At 50.9% G+C, this 17,501-nt stretch overlaps 1 protein-coding gene across 2 annotated transcripts in view; it reads right to left on the bottom strand.

The window, feature by feature from the left end:
• The window catches only part of BOC (BOC cell adhesion associated, oncogene regulated), a 68,098-nt gene that overhangs the window by 27,856 nt on the left and 22,741 nt on the right, over positions 1-17,501 (bottom strand). For both annotated transcript variants that reach the window (XM_080654345.1, XM_080654346.1), the window contains exons 2-3: positions 7,458-7,633; positions 6,518-6,796 (exon numbers count right to left, since the gene is read on the bottom strand). In XM_080654345.1, coding sequence (XP_080510471.1) covers positions 6,518-6,796; positions 7,458-7,554 — 376 coding nt within the window. In that variant the 5' untranslated portion in view covers positions 7,555-7,633. The remainder of the gene's footprint in view (positions 1-6,517; positions 6,797-7,457; positions 7,634-17,501) is intronic.

Below are 17,501 nucleotides of genomic sequence, written 5' to 3'. Positions count from 1 at the left end.
CAACTTAAAACTTAAGAAATGTTTATTTCTGGAATGTTTCCACTTAATAATTTCGGCCTGCAGTTGACCGTGGAAAGTGAAATCACTGGTGGGGGGCATTGCTGTAATCCTTCCTTCAGCTCTGGCTCACTGGATCTATAATTCTACTCAACACACAGCTTAGAAAACAGCCCTGGGATTTATTTACACGTGTAGCTGTGTACAAAGAACAGACTGAGGAGAAGAGAGGGATGCATTGAGAATGTCCTCGGTGGACGATGTGCCATGGTCTTGAGGTCTTCCTTTGGCAAATATTGACCATTACTAAATAGAGAATCGGAAGCCTGGCTGCTTAGGGCAGACAGCCGTTCCCCTCCCCGCCCCGCCCCCCGCCCTGAGCAGAGCTTATACCACACATCTGCCTGGGCACCTGCGCCAGGTCTGATGGGATTAGTACTTCCAGTGCCGCCTGAACATCGGGGACCTTCTTGTCAGTTGTGAATTTCTGCTTGTATCCAGCAGAAAACAGAGTCAATATGACTTTGGCCTAAAGCTCTAAGGTACTCCTTAATCATTTCCTATTTAGATTTCAAGCTTCTTGGCACCTTTGGGGTCTAAGCTGTCTCGCGATAATTTTCTTGTCTAAGAAGCAAAGTACAAAGTAGCTAAATTTTAGGCTCAAGCTAGCTCTCCTTTTTTCGCTATGAACCCCCGCCTAGGGAGCTACTTGTCTCTCCCGGCAAAGGAGACTCTCATCAGCCCCTCGCTTTCAGCTGCAGCCTCCCCTCCCCTCCTGGGGCAGCTCAGGAAGACACCTGTGTGGTTTTTCCTCCCTCAACACTTCCTCACACCATAACCAACCCTTCATCCCAAACCAAAGGGATTCTTTGAGACATCCAAGCCAACAACAAATGTTTTTCCAATTTGCAGTGAAGGGTTCCTTCTTGTTTTGTCAAGCGATCATTGGCTGGCTGAACTGGACTGGGGGAGAGAGGTGGTGCTGGAAAAAACACTCTAAGGTGTTTCTTTCTAAATCACAGAATGTGCATTCCCAAAGGGAACAGAGAGGAGAAACAGGGAGAAATGGGGGTTGGGAGTGGAGTGGGGAATAGGAGGCGCAGCAAGAAAGAGACAATCACCTGGTGGTTAGACTGAGGACCCGAGTGAACTCACCGTGGGAATACCTCACCGGAAATTAAACTCACTATGCCAGTGTCTGCCCCATCCCGGCAGCTGGCCTGAGCTTCAGTCTCGTACACAGTACTAATAGGTGAGTTTAGTTGTTGAAGGTCAGAGGAGTCAAAAGATTAGAAATAAAGGTGTCTCCCACACATTCCTCAAACTCCGGGTCTTCCTCAATCCCCCAACTGAATCACTGTTCATCTGAGCACCCCCTGAAATCTGTTTACATGTCTGTGAGGCAACTCACAGTCTGGCTTGCTCTTTGGCTCCCATCTTCTCCATTAGACTGAGATCCTCAGCCATCGGGATTAGGTCTCACTGTGCCCTGTTGGGAATTCTAAACACTCCCCAATTCTCGGGATACCATTCTCTAAAACACCCAAATACTGAACCCGGGGTTGGAGAACGGATGGTTTGCTGTTTCCCAAGTGGGGGTCCTGAGTCCCTATGGATTTTAGACTTCCCAGCCTCCACAATCATGGGAGCCAGTTCTTTAAACCTCTTTCTCATCTCTTTTTCCCTGTCTCTATTTTTCTCTCTCTACGTTTATATGTAAAATTGGTTCTGCTTCTCTGTAGAACCCTGACTAAAACAGGGATGAAGCAGCTAGAAATAACTTGAAGAAATGTCTACAGTGGTCCTTAATGGCCTGTTGTAGGCTCAGGGTCAGAGCCTAGAAGACCTCAAGGAAGTGTCTGATGGGAATCAGAGTTGTGGGGAGCTGAGCTAAAGGAGACAAGGCTTCTGTTTGTGGAATTCACATTCTGGGGGCTGGGTCAGCCCACCCTGGCTGGAAGGACAAGCGGCAGTGTACAACAGAGGCCTATGCAGCACCTGTGGGCCACAGGGACACCGTGGGCCGCGCGGACAGGCAGCTGGGAGGCGGGGCTCTAGGTTGGAGAACAGGTGTACATAGGGAGTAAAGAAAATCACAGGAAGTGGATGAGCTCTCTCTTCCTAACAGGCAATCCTCTCTCTTGGTTCCGGCAATGGCTGGCGCTTTGCCACCCTGGACTCCGGATTCCGAAGGGCTGTTCCCAGGATGGAGCTGGGCAGCCAGGCCTGGAGACTCCGCAGGAAAACACTCCACAAACGTGTGTTTGAATGAATAAACGCCTGGAATGTATAAAATGCTTCAAAACGTTACTATCCCATATTCTCTCATTTCATCCTCAAAGAAAAAGCCACGAGAGTGAATACGTAATATACTGTGCGCATCTCATAGTTGTGACAATGTAGATTAGGTCACTTGCTCTAAGTCACATTAACTCAAAGTGTCAGAGTTAAAAGTTAAATCCAGTATCTTTTTTTTTTTTTTCTTTCAGTTTCTTTATTTTCCCCCATTAGACCATTTTGGCTCTTTATCATATTCATGAATTAAATTATGGTAACAAAGCGCCTTGTCACCTTCTGACCTTTCCTCAAAGGCAGAGTCAGGGAGAGCGCTGCCAAAGGAGCACTCCCTCCTGTCCTGCCAGCCGTCTGCTGCTGCCAGAGAGAGGATAGCTCAGCAGTGGGTGCCTGGTCTAAGTGCTTGAAGGCCTTGATGGAGGAGCTGCAGGGAGTGACAGACCCGCTCTCAATTACACCAGCATCAGCCTAAGACGTCACATGAGCTTGAGGACTAAAATCCCTACCCAGCTACCATCTATTTATTTCCAACCTCGACTGGAAGCTAGGGGTGAAAGGATAATTGGGAGAATTAAGGAATAAAAACTAGAAAAAAGTTGAAAATGAAGAACTATGTAGGGGAATTACTTGAACGGCGGATTATTGGAGGGAAGGGACAGGAAGCGGCTGTGACATGCATGTCGGCTCTGGTGAACTGGTTGTGAGCAGTGCTGTGCTGTGAGAACCCTTCTCAGACTGAGTCGGGGCCTGGGCGGAGGACTGTGGTGTCCATTGGCAATTCCTGCTGTTGGCTCAGGTGCACACAGTGGGAATGTTTGAGCCATGTCAAGCGTTTGGCTCCTGGTATAAAGCTTGTGAAAAGAAAGGTAAAAGGAATCAAGGATCTCAACGTCAAATGCATGTCAAAAAGCAAGAATTAAATAAGGTGGTCTGAAGTGAGGCATTAGCAGCAGGAGAGGTTTACCACAAACAAAATGTAGGCTCGATAAGAAAAGAATTCTCTACAGAGGAGATTGGGGAGGCACCTCCACAGAGTGAAGGCAGCCGTTACCCACACAGCCAGGGCAACCTGGGGTGGAGGGTAGGAGTGCACAGGTGAGAGTCTTCAGGTGGTAACATTCTACCTGAAGACCAGAAGCCATGTCACCGGGTCAGGAAGAAGTCCAGGTGCAACCCCCACCCCCAGCATTAGGGTAGAAGCGGTCTGGACCAGGAAAGTTCTGCTAGTGCCCTCTCCACACCCCGAATCCTCGTGCCAGGCCCTAGCCCTGATCATCAAAAGCTCCCAGGGATCTCCAGAAGCTCACTGAGATGCGGAAGGCAGTCTTGCTAGGTAGACCACACAGCAAATGCCTTGTCAGAGGATGAACGTTTGGACACGTGCAGAGGAGGCCCGAGGAAAAGGAAGTCTCGAACTCTGTGGGGTGTGCGTGCGTGCACACTAGCACGCCACTGCCCAGCCTTGCTTCTAAATGCAGACTAGGCCTTTGGTAATCCCCTCTACTGCTCAGCCTCCCTCATACACCAGCCAACCAGCAAAACACAGCCCCCATTCTGCTCAGGAATGTGCTTTTGGAAACTTAATCTAACTGCTGAGTCTGGGCCAAATGCCCCATGGCATTAACCCAAAGACAGCACCCCTTTTTCCCGCCTCTCCCGCTGCCTCCTCCAAATTGGGAGGCTGCAGTCCCACTCCATCGACTCCCTGTTCTCCATGACACAACCCCTCCACTCCCGTTCTCCCGGTTTCTAGAACCTCTCCGTCCTTCTAGTCAGGCCCAAACATTTCACTTCTGATTCATGTCTAAATGACAAGCCAATAGCTCTTGGCTTTCAAACAAGACTCGGTTGGCTTCTGCACAAGCCCCTTCTTCTCTCGCTGTGCCTTTTTGGGTTGCAACCAAACCCTTCCCTTTGTCTTCACTGCCAACTGCAGATCCTTTTAAGCGTTAGAGAGAGAAGTGGCCAGGAATTTTTTTTTTTAATAAAGCTATAAATTGTCTTTCCTCACACAGATACACCTTGAAGTACAAGGAGGGCTCCAAAGCAAATCCTCTCCTCTCCAGCTCTCCCCTTCTCCAAACAATGAAAGGCTCAGCCTGGCTCCTAATGAGGCCAAATGGATGGTGATGGAGTTTTTGCGCTTCACAGACATGTGCTGACCATTTGCAGATGGACTCTCCCTCCGAGATGAGCAGCATTATCCTTCAAAGCACAAATGTTGCTAAAACGCACATCTTACTTGTAGGAATGCATAACTGGGAGCAACCTGACTGGGATGGGAAAAGGGTTCAGTGCCTTTTGGTGGATGTTCCAGGGCCATGGGGAACGATGATCCTGCTCTGGTTGGGGTGGGGGCAGGTGAGCTGGGAAGGGGCATGAGGAACCTGCTGGAGTGATGGTACGCGGTGTGTACATGTGGGAACCGCGCCAGGTTGTCACTGAACATTAGCGCACTTCGTGTGCTTTACCGGATGCATTTAATACTCAATAAAAAAGACAAAATAAAAATGGTCACATGGCCAATGCAAAATGCTTGTCGTACAATGTCAGGGGAAGAGGAGAAAAGGTAGAGACCACCTGTTCAGTAGTCAACAGTGTAAGGTGTGGGTCTGGAGAAACACTGGGAGGGTGTGCTCCAAAACGATAATAGGGTTGTGTGATGGGGGCTCAGGAGAAACACTGTTTTCTGTATATTCCAAACGTTCTATAATGTAATTTAATTATAATTAAAAATATAAAGGAGGAGTATGGTGGTAGGAGGTGGAGCTCTGACCTCAACCTTTCCTTTCATGAAGAGATGGACCCTCCGCACCCTCCCCGCCCTTACCCAAGTCTCCTGTGCCCTCCAATCACCCACAGCTCGGCTATTAGCCCCGGGCCTATCCCATTCCCCCCCCCCCACCCTGCCCCAGGCCGGCACGCAGATCCCCTGGTGCTCCTTCTGCCACAAAGTGGAGCCCATGCAGGCTGGGGAGTGGCTCCCAGATGCAGCCCAGGCTGGTGGGCCTGGCCCCCGAGGGAGACCGGGACCCACCCTGCCTTCCTCCCTTCTGAGAAACGGGCAGGGCTGCTCCACTGTTCCCATGGAGGGCAGCCCCTCAGGGATCTGGGAGCCAGAGGGAGAGAAGGGTCTTTCCTCCTCTGCCCTCTGCTTCCCCACCCTCATCGCTCTCCTCCCAGGGCTCACACCGCCCAGGGCCCCCAGTGTGACCCACGGCCTCCTGGACCATCTCACCGGCAGGGTGGCGATGGCGGTGACGTGGAAGCCCAAGGCAGGGCTGCCAGGGAGAAGGGGGCACTGCCGAGTGAGCCACAGGGGAGCAAGCTCTGAAGATCTCAGTTTAAACCAAACACCACTAATCTCAGCGTTTCCCCATGCCCTACACTTCAGGCTCCAGGAAGGGGGGGTGGTTCTTCATGTAGCCCGGCTCCAGACCTGGCACGTAAGAGTGGGGGTGAGGGTGGGGGCTCTCCAGACTCGGACGTTTATTTAATCAGTCAAGTCTCATTTGCCACGTGTGCAGTGGGCAGCATCCAGGTCAGGTGTGTGTGGTGCCTGGGTCAGAGTAGACCCAAGTGGTGATTACATGTAAGAGTAGCATGAAGTCCTCTCCTGGCAGCCTCCCTGGACCAAACCGTCACCTAATCTCTTCCTCTTTTCCTTTCTCTTTAGCCCCTTGTCGTGCAGTTTCCTTTCCATTGTGTGCTGCTGTTTACACTCCAGGCATTTGTAATGTGCGTGCCCCTCAGAGAGAGGCAGGTGGCCAAGAGCGGGCGGGCCGGCTCTGTTCAGCCCACACAGAGCCCTGTCAATGCTCCGACGGCAGCCGCAGTGAGGGTGGAGCTCGGAGGACGGCGGGGACAGTGAGCAGCTGGCACAACCACCTAAAACCACAGAGTGACCAAGGGGAAAGGCATGGCATGGCCCAGCTCTGGGGCCACGGAAACAGCTCATCCATGTCAGGTCCCTCCCTTTCTAGACACTCAGCCCAGACACTCATGTCCCTACTCGCAAAGTGGCTTCGCAAGGCCCACAGCCCGCCCCTGGGACTGCTGCGCAGCTCCCACAAGCGAGTTTACATTTCAACGATCAAGACCCCTTTATGGTAAGACTAATGACGGGGGGTGTGAATGGTGGGGGGGTGAGGGCAGAGAGACCAGAGCGACTGGAAGGGAGGAGGAGGACAGCACCATGGCCGGGGAGCAAAGGAGCAGCACTCACTGGCTAGTGTCACTGTGGCTGGCACACTGGCCACGGCCCCTGCAGGCATCCGGGCCACACACTGGTACCGTCCCACGGTGCGGTTGTTTAGGGCGGTGATGACGAGTGTCCCGCGGGTGATGAGGACGCCGAGAGCATCATGGGAACCATTCAGTTCCCTCCCGTTCAGGCGCCAGGTGGTGCTCAACCCCGGCGGCTCCACCACGCAGCCCAGGATCACGGTTCCCCCGAGCTTCTGGACGGTGGAGGGAGGCTGCACGGTGACCTGAGGCACCTTGTCTGCAAGAAGAACAGACGCAGCCATGAAGTGACCTCTTAGGGCTCCAACAGCAGGACCTTTGGGAAGCACCGCCCCAGGCAGCCTTTCAGAGCCGAGCAACAGAGGAGCTGATCTCTCTCTGAAGACTCGGGCGCCCTCCCCAGCCTGTGCTCAATCCGGAGGGCGGAATGGGGTGGCCTCGGCTGCAAAGGTGAGCACTTAGGGTTGGAGTTGGACAGACCTGAATCTGAATCCCGGTCCCACGCTTCCGAGCCATGTGACTTTGGCCTTTTTGGGTCTCGGTTTCTTATCTGTAAAATGGGGCTAATAATACTTCTCACAGGGCTGCTGTGAAGCTCACAAACCTGTAAACTGCCTGCCATAATCTCAAATAATAAGTGCTCAGAACAAGGCAGTTACTGTTATTGTTCCTCCTCCTCTGGTATGGATCGGAAATGATTAAAATACCCAACTATTAGCCCTGTGATGTTGCTGCGATCATTTCTCATCTTGTACTATTGAGCGTGTCCCTGAACCAGTGGGAATGAGTGTTCTTTGAAATCCTGAAAGAGGAAGGGCTTTTGAAAGGGCTGTGGTAGAATGGGCAACGCCTCCGTCTGGTATGAAGGGGAAAGTGTTCTTCCGAGAAGGGCAGGCTGAGAAAGGGAAGGGCAGACTCACTCAGGTCAGCGAAGCAGCCTGCTGTGGCCAAGAGGAGGCAAGCGAGTGTAACCTCCGGCCTCCTTCCTCTCTGAGTCGTCATCGTCCCACGTGGCATGTGTGTGACAAAGGGTCCGAAGCCAACGTCCCATAAGCCACCAGTCACTCAAAGAGATTCTGCAATCCTCTGCAACACTCTGTCATGAGAGAGAGAGAGAGAGAGAAGGCCGTGGTGAGAAGGCCTGGGATGCCCACGTGGTAGCCAGAGCCTGGCTGGTCCCTGCACCCGCTGCTTCCATCAGACACGCTGGACACTCCGAGTGCGGGCCTGCTGTGCTGCCGGAAGGCCCAAGAACACGCTCACGCCATTTCTCATTCAAAAGAAGCTTCTAAGCCAGGGGTGGGCAAACTTTTTGACTCGAGGGCCACAATGGGATGTTAAACTGGACCGGAGGGCCGGAACAAAAGCATGGATGGAGTGTTTGTGTGAACTAATATAAACTCAAAGTAAAGGAGCGGAGGGGAGAGCAAGAGAACCGGATAGAACAGCCGGATCCGGCCCACGGGCCGTAGTTTGCCCACGGCTGTCTAAGCTATCCCCACCTGGAGCTAGAAGGCGATTGTGTGATGGTAAGAATGCTGCATCATTGCCCGACGCAGCTACAGCAGCAAGGACTCAGGGCAGTGAGCACCTAGCACAGGCGCCGTTACCATTGCTTGCAGGAGGCCGGAGGTCTGCGGCCACGTGCCGCTAGCACAGACCACGGCGGACAGTGCTGCGTCCCTACAGTGCGTCCGAGCCCCTCGTTTAGGGATGTTGGCAACTGAGTCCTAAAGTCCCAGGGACTCACCAACCCTATCCCTGTATCTCTGTGAACTTTTTTATTCTTAGAATCAACCTACCCTCCTCAGCCTGTCTGTAACTTCTAGTCCCACAATATATAAAAGTCACACATCGGCCAAGGCTCCATCTTCTCTCCCCGGGTGCTGGGATTCCAGCCTTTTTATTTCCACAAAATCTGTGCTCCTGAGACTGACTGACAGACCAGGCTGCCTCTCCGCCCAGAACAACATCCCTGTGGGCCCCAGCCTTCACTGCACCTCCACCCGCCGGACGGCCTATCTCAGCTCCCAGCCACCCTCTCACTGCCTGCCTAGGACTTGAACTCCTCCCCTGCCACAGTGTTGTATCTGTAAGACTCCTTTAAGCTATAGTCCTTGAAAGACTCATCAAAATCACAGAGAGGCGGGTGTACACGCTCACACACACCTCTGTCACAGCCTAAACCATGATGTCGCTGCCACGCTTTCCACTGCTGCACTGAACACATTAGGCCAAGAAGGAAGGTCGGGGGACATCCTTGTTGGGCAGGGAGGCCCTGGAATGAGCTCCAGATGACAGTGAGGCAACATGCAGGCCATCGACAGTGGATGCAGCATCCTGAATCACACACAGGTGGGAATACTAGGAGTCATTTCCAGGAGGGTGACATACACTCACCATGTTAACCCTTCTAGACCAGTTTATCTAACCAGCGACTCTTTCCAAGTCACCACTGAAAGCTCAGGGAAGGAGTTACACTCCCCAGCTGAGCGATGCATTGTGCGCACTGGTCTGGAGCTCTGGCTGCCTGCGCAGTCGGCTGCGGGAGCCAGTACTCAGCTCGTCAACCGTGATCACTCCGGACACGACACACGGGATGAAGGCTGGGCTTCCAGCTCTTGCTCTGTGCTCGGGGTTTGCCTAAACCTCTCCGTTCTCCAAGCGCCTCTGCCCTGGGCTTCCCCCCGCCTCCCCCTGGCTGCTGGAGGCAAGAGGGCACATTGCTCTGCCCAGCAGGCACCTCCAGACCAGACGGAGGACCAGCCCAGCCCCACACTTGCTCTGAATGTTTTCCAAGAAGGAGTTCTTCCCCTTTGCCTTTCCATCCCTCCCTTTGCCTTGTGTCTTCCACATCGGAGACTTCTCCTTCGCTCTGGGAAAGGACAAGGGACATTTTCTATATAAGGTTTGAGAGAAAAGTCTGAAAGATGCTTTTCAAGAGTTTTTTTCTTGACAAGATAAAGTATTTTCCTCTTGGTACAGAGAGAGCTTTCACTCTTTTTTTGGACAGTCCACTAAATCAAAGGGCCATGTTATTAGCAAAGTGAAATAGTGAATAGAGGTGGCGGGGGACAGGTGTGAGGGGGTGGGGGTGTGAGGCAGGGCTGCTGTCACTACAGGGTCCTTGCTAAGGTTTCTTCGGGAGGTATTTTTTTTTTTTTAATCTTCATAAAAAACACTATGAAGTGGGGAGTGTTATCCCCATTTACAGGTGAGAACACTGAGTTCCAGGGGTTAGTTCACATAACTGCAGGCCTGGAATGAAACCCAGCTCTGTGCTTTTAACCACAATAGTAGCCTTTTCACACATTTTCTTTCTTTTTTAAATATATATTTTTATTGATTTCAGAGAGGAAGGAAGAGGGAGAGAGAGATAGAAATATCAATGATGAGAGAGAATCACTGATTGGCTGCCTCCTGTACATTCCGCACAGGAGACCGAGCCCTGGCCGGAAATCAAACCGTGACCTGCTGATCCATAGGTTGACAATAAACCACTGAGCAAAAGGCTGAACCTTTTCACACATTTTCTATCAGTATCCTGCACCCAGTGGGTGCTTAACGGAGTTAGAATATGGGTGATGTAGAACAGTGAGGAATTTTAAGTTATTTCTAGAAAAAAGTTCATACCAAAAAAGCAAGCGTTTGGTGCCCTCTAAGTTTTCCAGATACTTGTTTTAATTGTGTCCTTTCCATCAAACGAGATAACATATTTATCTAGAACACTGCATGAATTACCATTATAGGAATTTAGGGAACTTGATTGTTCATGACACCCTCCAGTTTCCTCCATTTCTTAAGGGCTTTGGGGACACCTGTTCCTTCCCTGCCCCAAGGAAGGAAGAAGAATGGAAGGAAAAAAGGGAAGGAAGGAAGAAAAGCTGGGAGGCAGAGAGGCAGGGAGGCAGCAAATGAATGCACAGTAATAAAGGGCAAAAAAGAAGACCAGCAGACAAGAGGGCGGGAGGGCTGGCTCACATCTGAGCACAGGGTGGCTGCAGAGGTGTTTGGGTTGTAAAGCCCACAAAGGTTTTACTAAGGAAATTCAGCTCTGACCCCCTCCTGCTTAACAAGGACCAGCCAAACCATTCCTGTTACTTCTGCACCCTCAGTAATTTATAAGGTTCAAACTGGAAACAGACCCCACTGCCACTGCCCGCCACCAGCCTGCTTTTAAAAGCAGCAAGGAGAAAAGAATGCCTCTGGGGAGGGAGAGGGTGAGAGGAAGCAGGTACCCAGAGGAGCAGGAAGGAGTTAACTCATTAATTCCCACACCACCTTATGAGCAGGTACCATTTAATGACCCCAAAGCAGGACACTGTGAGGTTTCCTTCATGCAAGAGCAGAACGGTGACAAACATATGGGGTTGGGCAGGGGTCCCTGTAACCACGATGCATCTTATTTAACGGCTGGGAAACGGGGTTACTTCCTGAACCAGGATACCTAGTGAGTTTGGTCTAGAAAGATAATTCCGAAGAGGCAGATTTCTGAGCACTTGGCTTTAATGAGTAAAAAAAGGCAAGAAGGTTAACTGGAGTACCATTTGCAGAGTAACTCTGCCCCACTGTGAAACGATCAAGGTACAATTTCAAAGTTGGGTGAAGGCAACCGTAAGGCCTGGTATTTTTCTCAGCAAAGCAAGGTCTGTCTAGGTCCTAATTTTCTACGCAACTTCTCAGAAAAAGAGGAGAGACCAAGATAAGAATCAAAAAGCAGAGAGAAGAGAAAATGAATTCTTGACATGAATTCCTCACTGAGGTTTAAGTACTTGCTTTTTAAAAGGTTATTTGGACACGAAGCATAAAATACGTCTGAGAAGTTTAACTGCTGACATACGTGTTCCCACTGATACAAGTTCCTCCAAGCAGACGTTTTTGAACTTTCTAAAATCAACAACAGAATACACTTCTGAGGTTGAGAACGAGCATGAGAAATTATAGCCTCAGTATTTATTTTGCAAGAAAATCACAAACAACTGAGAGCTGATCATGGGCAGGAGGTGGCCAGCTCCAACTTCCCCAGAGGGTGGCTGGCTGGCTGGAGTGGGAGTGGGATGGCAGCGCAGGGCCACCCGTCACCCCGGGTCACCGGGCCATGCCGCTCTCTCAGAAAGGGGGAGCTCCGTGGCTAACACACAAAACACGGCTTTGGATGGCCCGTGACCTGTAGCCAAGACGAGCTGAAACATTCAGTGGCAGGAAACAGATCCGACAAAATTTTTGTTCCATTGGTTGGGGGGCGGGGGGAGGGGGCTAGCTACATAAGAAAGGAAACATTTCTAAGCCCAGATTACATTTTTTGCTTGTTCCCAATTCCATAGCCGAATTCACCTTCCCCACTACCTTGGAAGGCAGAGAGATTTCCTCCCAGATGGTGATGCTAAGTGGCAGCGTGACTGCTGAGTGCTGGCGGCCCCACCCCCACCCCCTGCCTCAAGAGGGGGTGCTCCTGCACACAGGAGTGGCATTGGGGGAAATACTGGGGAAATGAGTGAATTCTCAGAGGGCTGGACATGTGAGTTTAGATAGACTTAGGAGAAGGATTTAAAAAGTCATTTTTATTGCTCCGCCGGCATGGCTCAGTGGTTGAGCGTTGACCTATGAACCAGGAGGTCGCGGTTCAATTTCCGGTCAGGGCACATGCCCGGGTTGCAGGCTCGGTCCCCAGTGTGGGGCGTGCAGGAGGCAGCAGATCAGTGATTGTATCTCATCAATGAGTTTCTACCTCTCTCTCCCTGTCCCTTCCACTCTGAAATGAATAAAAATATATTTTTTAAAGTAATTTTACTTAAAAAATTGTATCCACAGACCTAATTAAAGGGAAGCATTCTAAATTAGGAGGGACCCTCAGAGAAAACACAGTCATAGCTAATGGGTGTTGAGTGTTCTGAGGAAAAAGTGTGCTTTGCAGAAGGTGTCCCAGCTGATTAGGAAGGAGACTCAGGGGTACAAGTCAGGTCTCCCTCTCGGCCAGTGCTCTTCCCACTATCCTGTCACTGCCTCCTGGGGTGGGGTTAACCAACTGCTAGAACTGCTTTTAAAACTCCGTTTACAGTGTTTCTGAACTTACTTTCTTATTCATAAGAGTAATGTTACCTGGATCAGTACCTGTCACAGTACCTATCTGTGTGGTCACTGCCATTTTTTTACCATTTACACCCTAATCTAGATAAGCTCTTGTGGCTCCTTCCACATACTCCTCCAACAGAATGTTCTGCACTGATGAAGACGCTCTGCATCTGTGCTGTGCAAAATGCTGGGGAGCCACTAGCTACTTGCGGCTATGAAATCCCTAAACTACAGCTTCTGTGACTGAGGAATGGCATTTTAAGTTTTAATTTAAGGGCCACATAGGGTCACCCCTGGGTCTAGTTCACTAGCTCTTACCTGCCTTGCTCCAGAAGTGACACAGGACATGTTCACTTACCTTGGACGGCACAGTTCTAGACTGGTCCCTAGATCATCTACCCAGACATCTCTGATGTCAAACAGGGGAGAATAACAATTGTTTTTAGGTTTTTAAGTCTGAGCCAGCCTTCATACGTCTAGCTTACTCCTTACCCAAATTTTGTGTGTGAGTCTCCTATTCAAAAACTGTGTATTTTGATTTTATTGTTGGGAAAGAAAAAGTATTACTACAATCTACTACATATAAGACAAGTGCGCAAGGCACGGTAATAGAAAGTGGATTTAGCCAGCGAGCTCAGCCGACATCCTAGCGCCTCATTTCCAGCCTCCTCTGCCGTGAGCCCAGGGCCCTGTGACCAGTGCTGGCCAATGAAGTGTAAGTGAACGTGTCGCGTGTCACTTCCAGACCAAGGCAGTTAGGAGCTGGAGAACTAGAGGGCGGCTTCCGTGTCTCCCTTCTCCTGTCTCAGGGCCGCAGGTCACAGGTTTCAGAGGGCACGGCCACGGGATGGAAGAAGGCAACGTAATCTTTGGTTGCACAAAACCACTGAAGTTTTGGGATTACTCCCACATGACATCTTTAATATCTTCCCTGATCACCACCAAGGGGTAATAGCAAATGAGAGCAGAGGGGGGAGAGCTTTTTCAAGTTCGAGTTCTCAGGAAAGGTTTTCTGGATCCAGAGTTTGCAATGGGCCTTTTGGAATGTGCAGGCGTAAGGAGCCGGATGGCACGGCAGGAAGGTGACATTGTCCGGTGGGAATGCAGGTGTTGGGGTGGGAGGTGCACCGAGCAGTTTGGCTGCTTGTCTGGAACAGTGGTCTCCAGATTTCCTGATCTTGCTCCCATGAGTAAAATAGTCTGGGCAAATATCCCTTATGCATGCATATCTATTTATACATCAGAGGCAGGTACTGCTGAACTCAAGTGTAAAAGAGAGGAGGTAAAAGTGAAACCGTATTTTAATGACTTGTTAATCATGGCTGTTTTATAACATCATTAAGCTAACACTGCATGCCTATTTAGGCCTAGGCTCATCACTAATAACATGGATGTAATCTCTTTCAAATGCTCAGCGTGAATGCTAATTATTTGGTGACTTCTCATCAGAAGTGATTCCATTATCATTGTTTTTGCTTCCTAGCCCTGCCGTCCCCTTCTGTTTGCCTGCGCTCGGATTATCAGCGTGCTCTGCAACCCAGCTTCTTTGCAGCATCTCTTTAAGCCACTTGTCCTTTTGTGAGAGTTAGTTTAGTTGAAACTAAATAATCTAATCTGTAAATCCACTTAACAGAGCACAGGAAAAGTGAGGAATTCATGGACGGGCAGCAAGGTCCCCACTGCCAGCCTCCATGCGAGGAGGCCCCCTGGCACTGCCTGACACCGGGCTGAAGGTACCATGTCCACCCCGATATTACACATCAGGAGAGCTTGGTTTCTTTCCTGTGCCTTTTTGAGATGGAAACAAACATGAAGAGCCCCTAGTATGTTCTTCCAGGGTGGAATTTCTTGTATTTCCCCAACAGCAGCTTGCAGCCCACTTTGGAGACTATTCTGGAAGAATGACAGGAGGCGAGGGAGGACTCTGAGGTTGGGTCAGGCTGTGGAAGAGGAGGAAAAGGAGCTTGAACTCAATACCATAGGACAGTGGTCGGCAAACTGCAGCTCGCGAGCTACATGCGGCTCGCGAACCGCGGTTTGCTGCTCTGTTGACTAATGAGTTTGCCGACCACTGCCAAAGGAGATGGGAACCATGGATGGTTTTTGAGAAGGGAATATATGATCAAGGTGACATTAGTAAAACCTGGGCTTCTCATTCTCACTGCGGCCACTATTGATAACCAGCTGCTGAAAAACATGGACAGGGCCTATTTCCACTCAGGTGGGGGGCGGGGGGGGGGCGCTCGCCATCCAGGCAAGGGGAGGGGGGACCCTGGCATAGCCTCCAGGCTCCGCTCAGAGGATCCCCCACAGAGAGAAGTGCCCTCTGTCTCCAGTGAAGGGAAGGTCTGCTCTCTTGGACAAGTCAAATTTTCCCCACCTCAGCCACTTGAGGAAGAAGTTACTGGGAAGTCTCATTTCTTTGTCACACATACCCCTTCCTGAAAATAGCCTTATTTCTTTACAGAGATTTTTAAAAAATCTACTGCATGGAGCGGAGGGGGGGGGGGAGGGGACACAAACCTTTACTGCTAAATGGAAAAAAGAGAGAAAAGGAAAACCATTTCCTTTCTTCTACACCCCTTCTCAATCCCCCACCCTATTCCATATAAATTCAATTTGACAACCCTGCTAATTGGATAAACGCAGCTCCTGCTCTCCTAGAAGGCATTCCCTTTGCTTTCTGTTTTTTGTTTTTGGAGGGCTCAAAACAGGGTGATTGTGCTGTTCTTTAACACGAATTCCATCTGCTTTATTTCTCCCTCCATTCACCCTCCTCTTGAATATTTATGAAGCCTTCCCTGCTGCTGTCCCCTTTCCACCCCACCTCCACCCCTTCCCCTCAGCCTCCCTCTCCCCACCCGGCCCAGCCCCCTCTCCCCTTCCCTCAGAGCCGGACAAAAACCTTCCAAATGGCCCCCCTCCTTGCTTTAGATAAACACAGGCAGTGTCAAGTGTGAGGAGTAGGGGGAGGTGGGACGGGGGTTCAACTGCCAGTCAAGCCCCCGGCCTTCAATGGGGCCCAGGGGCCTACCCTAATCTGCTGCATGCTTGCCATATGGGGGCTGTGTTGCCCCGGGAAACACTAACAGGCAGAACGGAGCTTAATAGAGTCCATATTCATTGTAATGCAGTGAGCTCGCTCAGGCACCACTGCCCCTTCGGTCTGGTTTCATTCTTCTGTTTCCCTCTTTCTTTCTGTTTTTCCTCCCTTTTTCTTTCTATCTTCCTTTCAAAAGGACCAGGACCGAAGAGAGCAGTAACCTGGAGAGGCCTGGGCCGGCAGGAAGGCGGAGTTGGGGGTTAGGAGTGAGGAAGGGGATGGTGGTGCTGGGCTGGGGGTTGAAGCTGGTGGGGAGAGGCAAGAAGGGGGAGCTCCCGGGAGAGCAGAGTGGAGTGTGCATCAGCTCAGGGGATGGAGCGTGTGGCTCTGTATGTGTGTGCACATGTAAGAGTGTGGCAGGTGGGTATGGGCCACCAGGGCCCAGAGCACAGAAACCTTCCTATTTACTCAGCCACCTATGCCTGGGTAACCCAACACCATCTCGAATCCCAGTCAAGGGAAGGTCACAAAAGCCAGTGACACCCACCTCCCCTAGGGGTCAGGCCAGTGGCCCTGAAGTCACAGGTGTCCCCCGCAATGGGATGAAACCACTTTATAAATAAACGTCTAGGCTGGGCCCTTTCCTCCTCTGGCTGAGCTGGAGTGGAGGAAGGTGTGCCAGCTGTGGTTGACAGCTGTGGTGTGCCACGGCCACACCAAGGGCATAGGGCCTCTGCACTGAGTGGGGTGCCCAGCAGACGAAGCCTCATCAGGAGTGTATCTGCCGGAAGTGAGACTTGGGGCTCCCCGAGGTCAGAGGGATCTTTCCCCGGGGCTCAAAAGGGAAAGAGGGCAGAAAACGTGGGAAGGGAACGGAGCCCATTTCTCCCAACTTCTCAGAAAGAGTAAAATTGGTAACCGAGATACTAAGGAATTCCTCAAAGAATGAAGAATCCGTTGCCTACGTTGTGAAACAAAGCTATTTGTTCCGTTCTGTGATGGTAAAAATCACAAACTTAAAATCAAGAGAGAAAATGAAAGCTACCACAACTGAAATTTTACCCCCAGGGTGTCTAGCACATAGGAAGAGCTCAACAGGTGGTTTCTGGACAAATTGCATACATGCTCCTGTAGTTTCACTATTGCCAGCTACTGCCAGGGTTCAGATGGGTGGCAGTGGCTTTAGCAGAAGACATACACCTGAGCAGGGTCCACAGGGCTGGCAGCGCTGAGCCCCCCTGCAGAAGACGCCTTCCCGTCCTCCTCTTCCTTCCCCCCACCAACGTCTTTCTTTCTGTGGAGTCTATTCCCAGCTGTTTCGACCCAGCATGCTGCATGTGTCACAGAGGAGTGCCCACAGGAGCAAGTAGGGACACCTGGAGCTCCGCTGCCAGCACAGCCAAGCTCTTCCCAGCCTGCCCTGCAGCAAGCACTTGGTCGGCAATCTTACCTCCGAAGTGCACCACGTGGGTGAGAGCCAGGATGGCTAACTCTTTTTTTTTTTTTTTTAAATGTATTTTATTGATATTTCACAGAGAGGAAGGGAGAGGGACAGAGAGCTAGAAACATCGATGAGAGAGAAACATCGATCAGCTGCCTCCTGCACACCCCCCACTGGGGATGTGCCCGCAACCAAGGTACATGCCCTTGACCGGAATCGAACCCGGGACCTTTCAGTCCGCAGGCCGACGCTCTATCCACTGAGCCAAACCGGTTTTGGCAGGATGGCTAACTCTTAAAGAAGCAGGGACAGCTACCCTGGTCTAGACCAAATGCCTGCCTTTCATTTCACTGCTGAGAATACCCACTAATGACCTGCTTATAAAAACATATACATGAACTCATCTAC

The sequence above is a fragment of the Plecotus auritus genome (genome assembly GCF_963455305.1).
Source record: "Plecotus auritus genome assembly, chromosome: 2".
NCBI classification, from domain to species: Eukaryota; Metazoa; Chordata; class Mammalia; order Chiroptera; family Vespertilionidae; genus Plecotus; species Plecotus auritus.
Note: the sequence above shows the minus strand (reverse complement) of the source record. Positions and strands in the feature narration are given on the sequence as shown.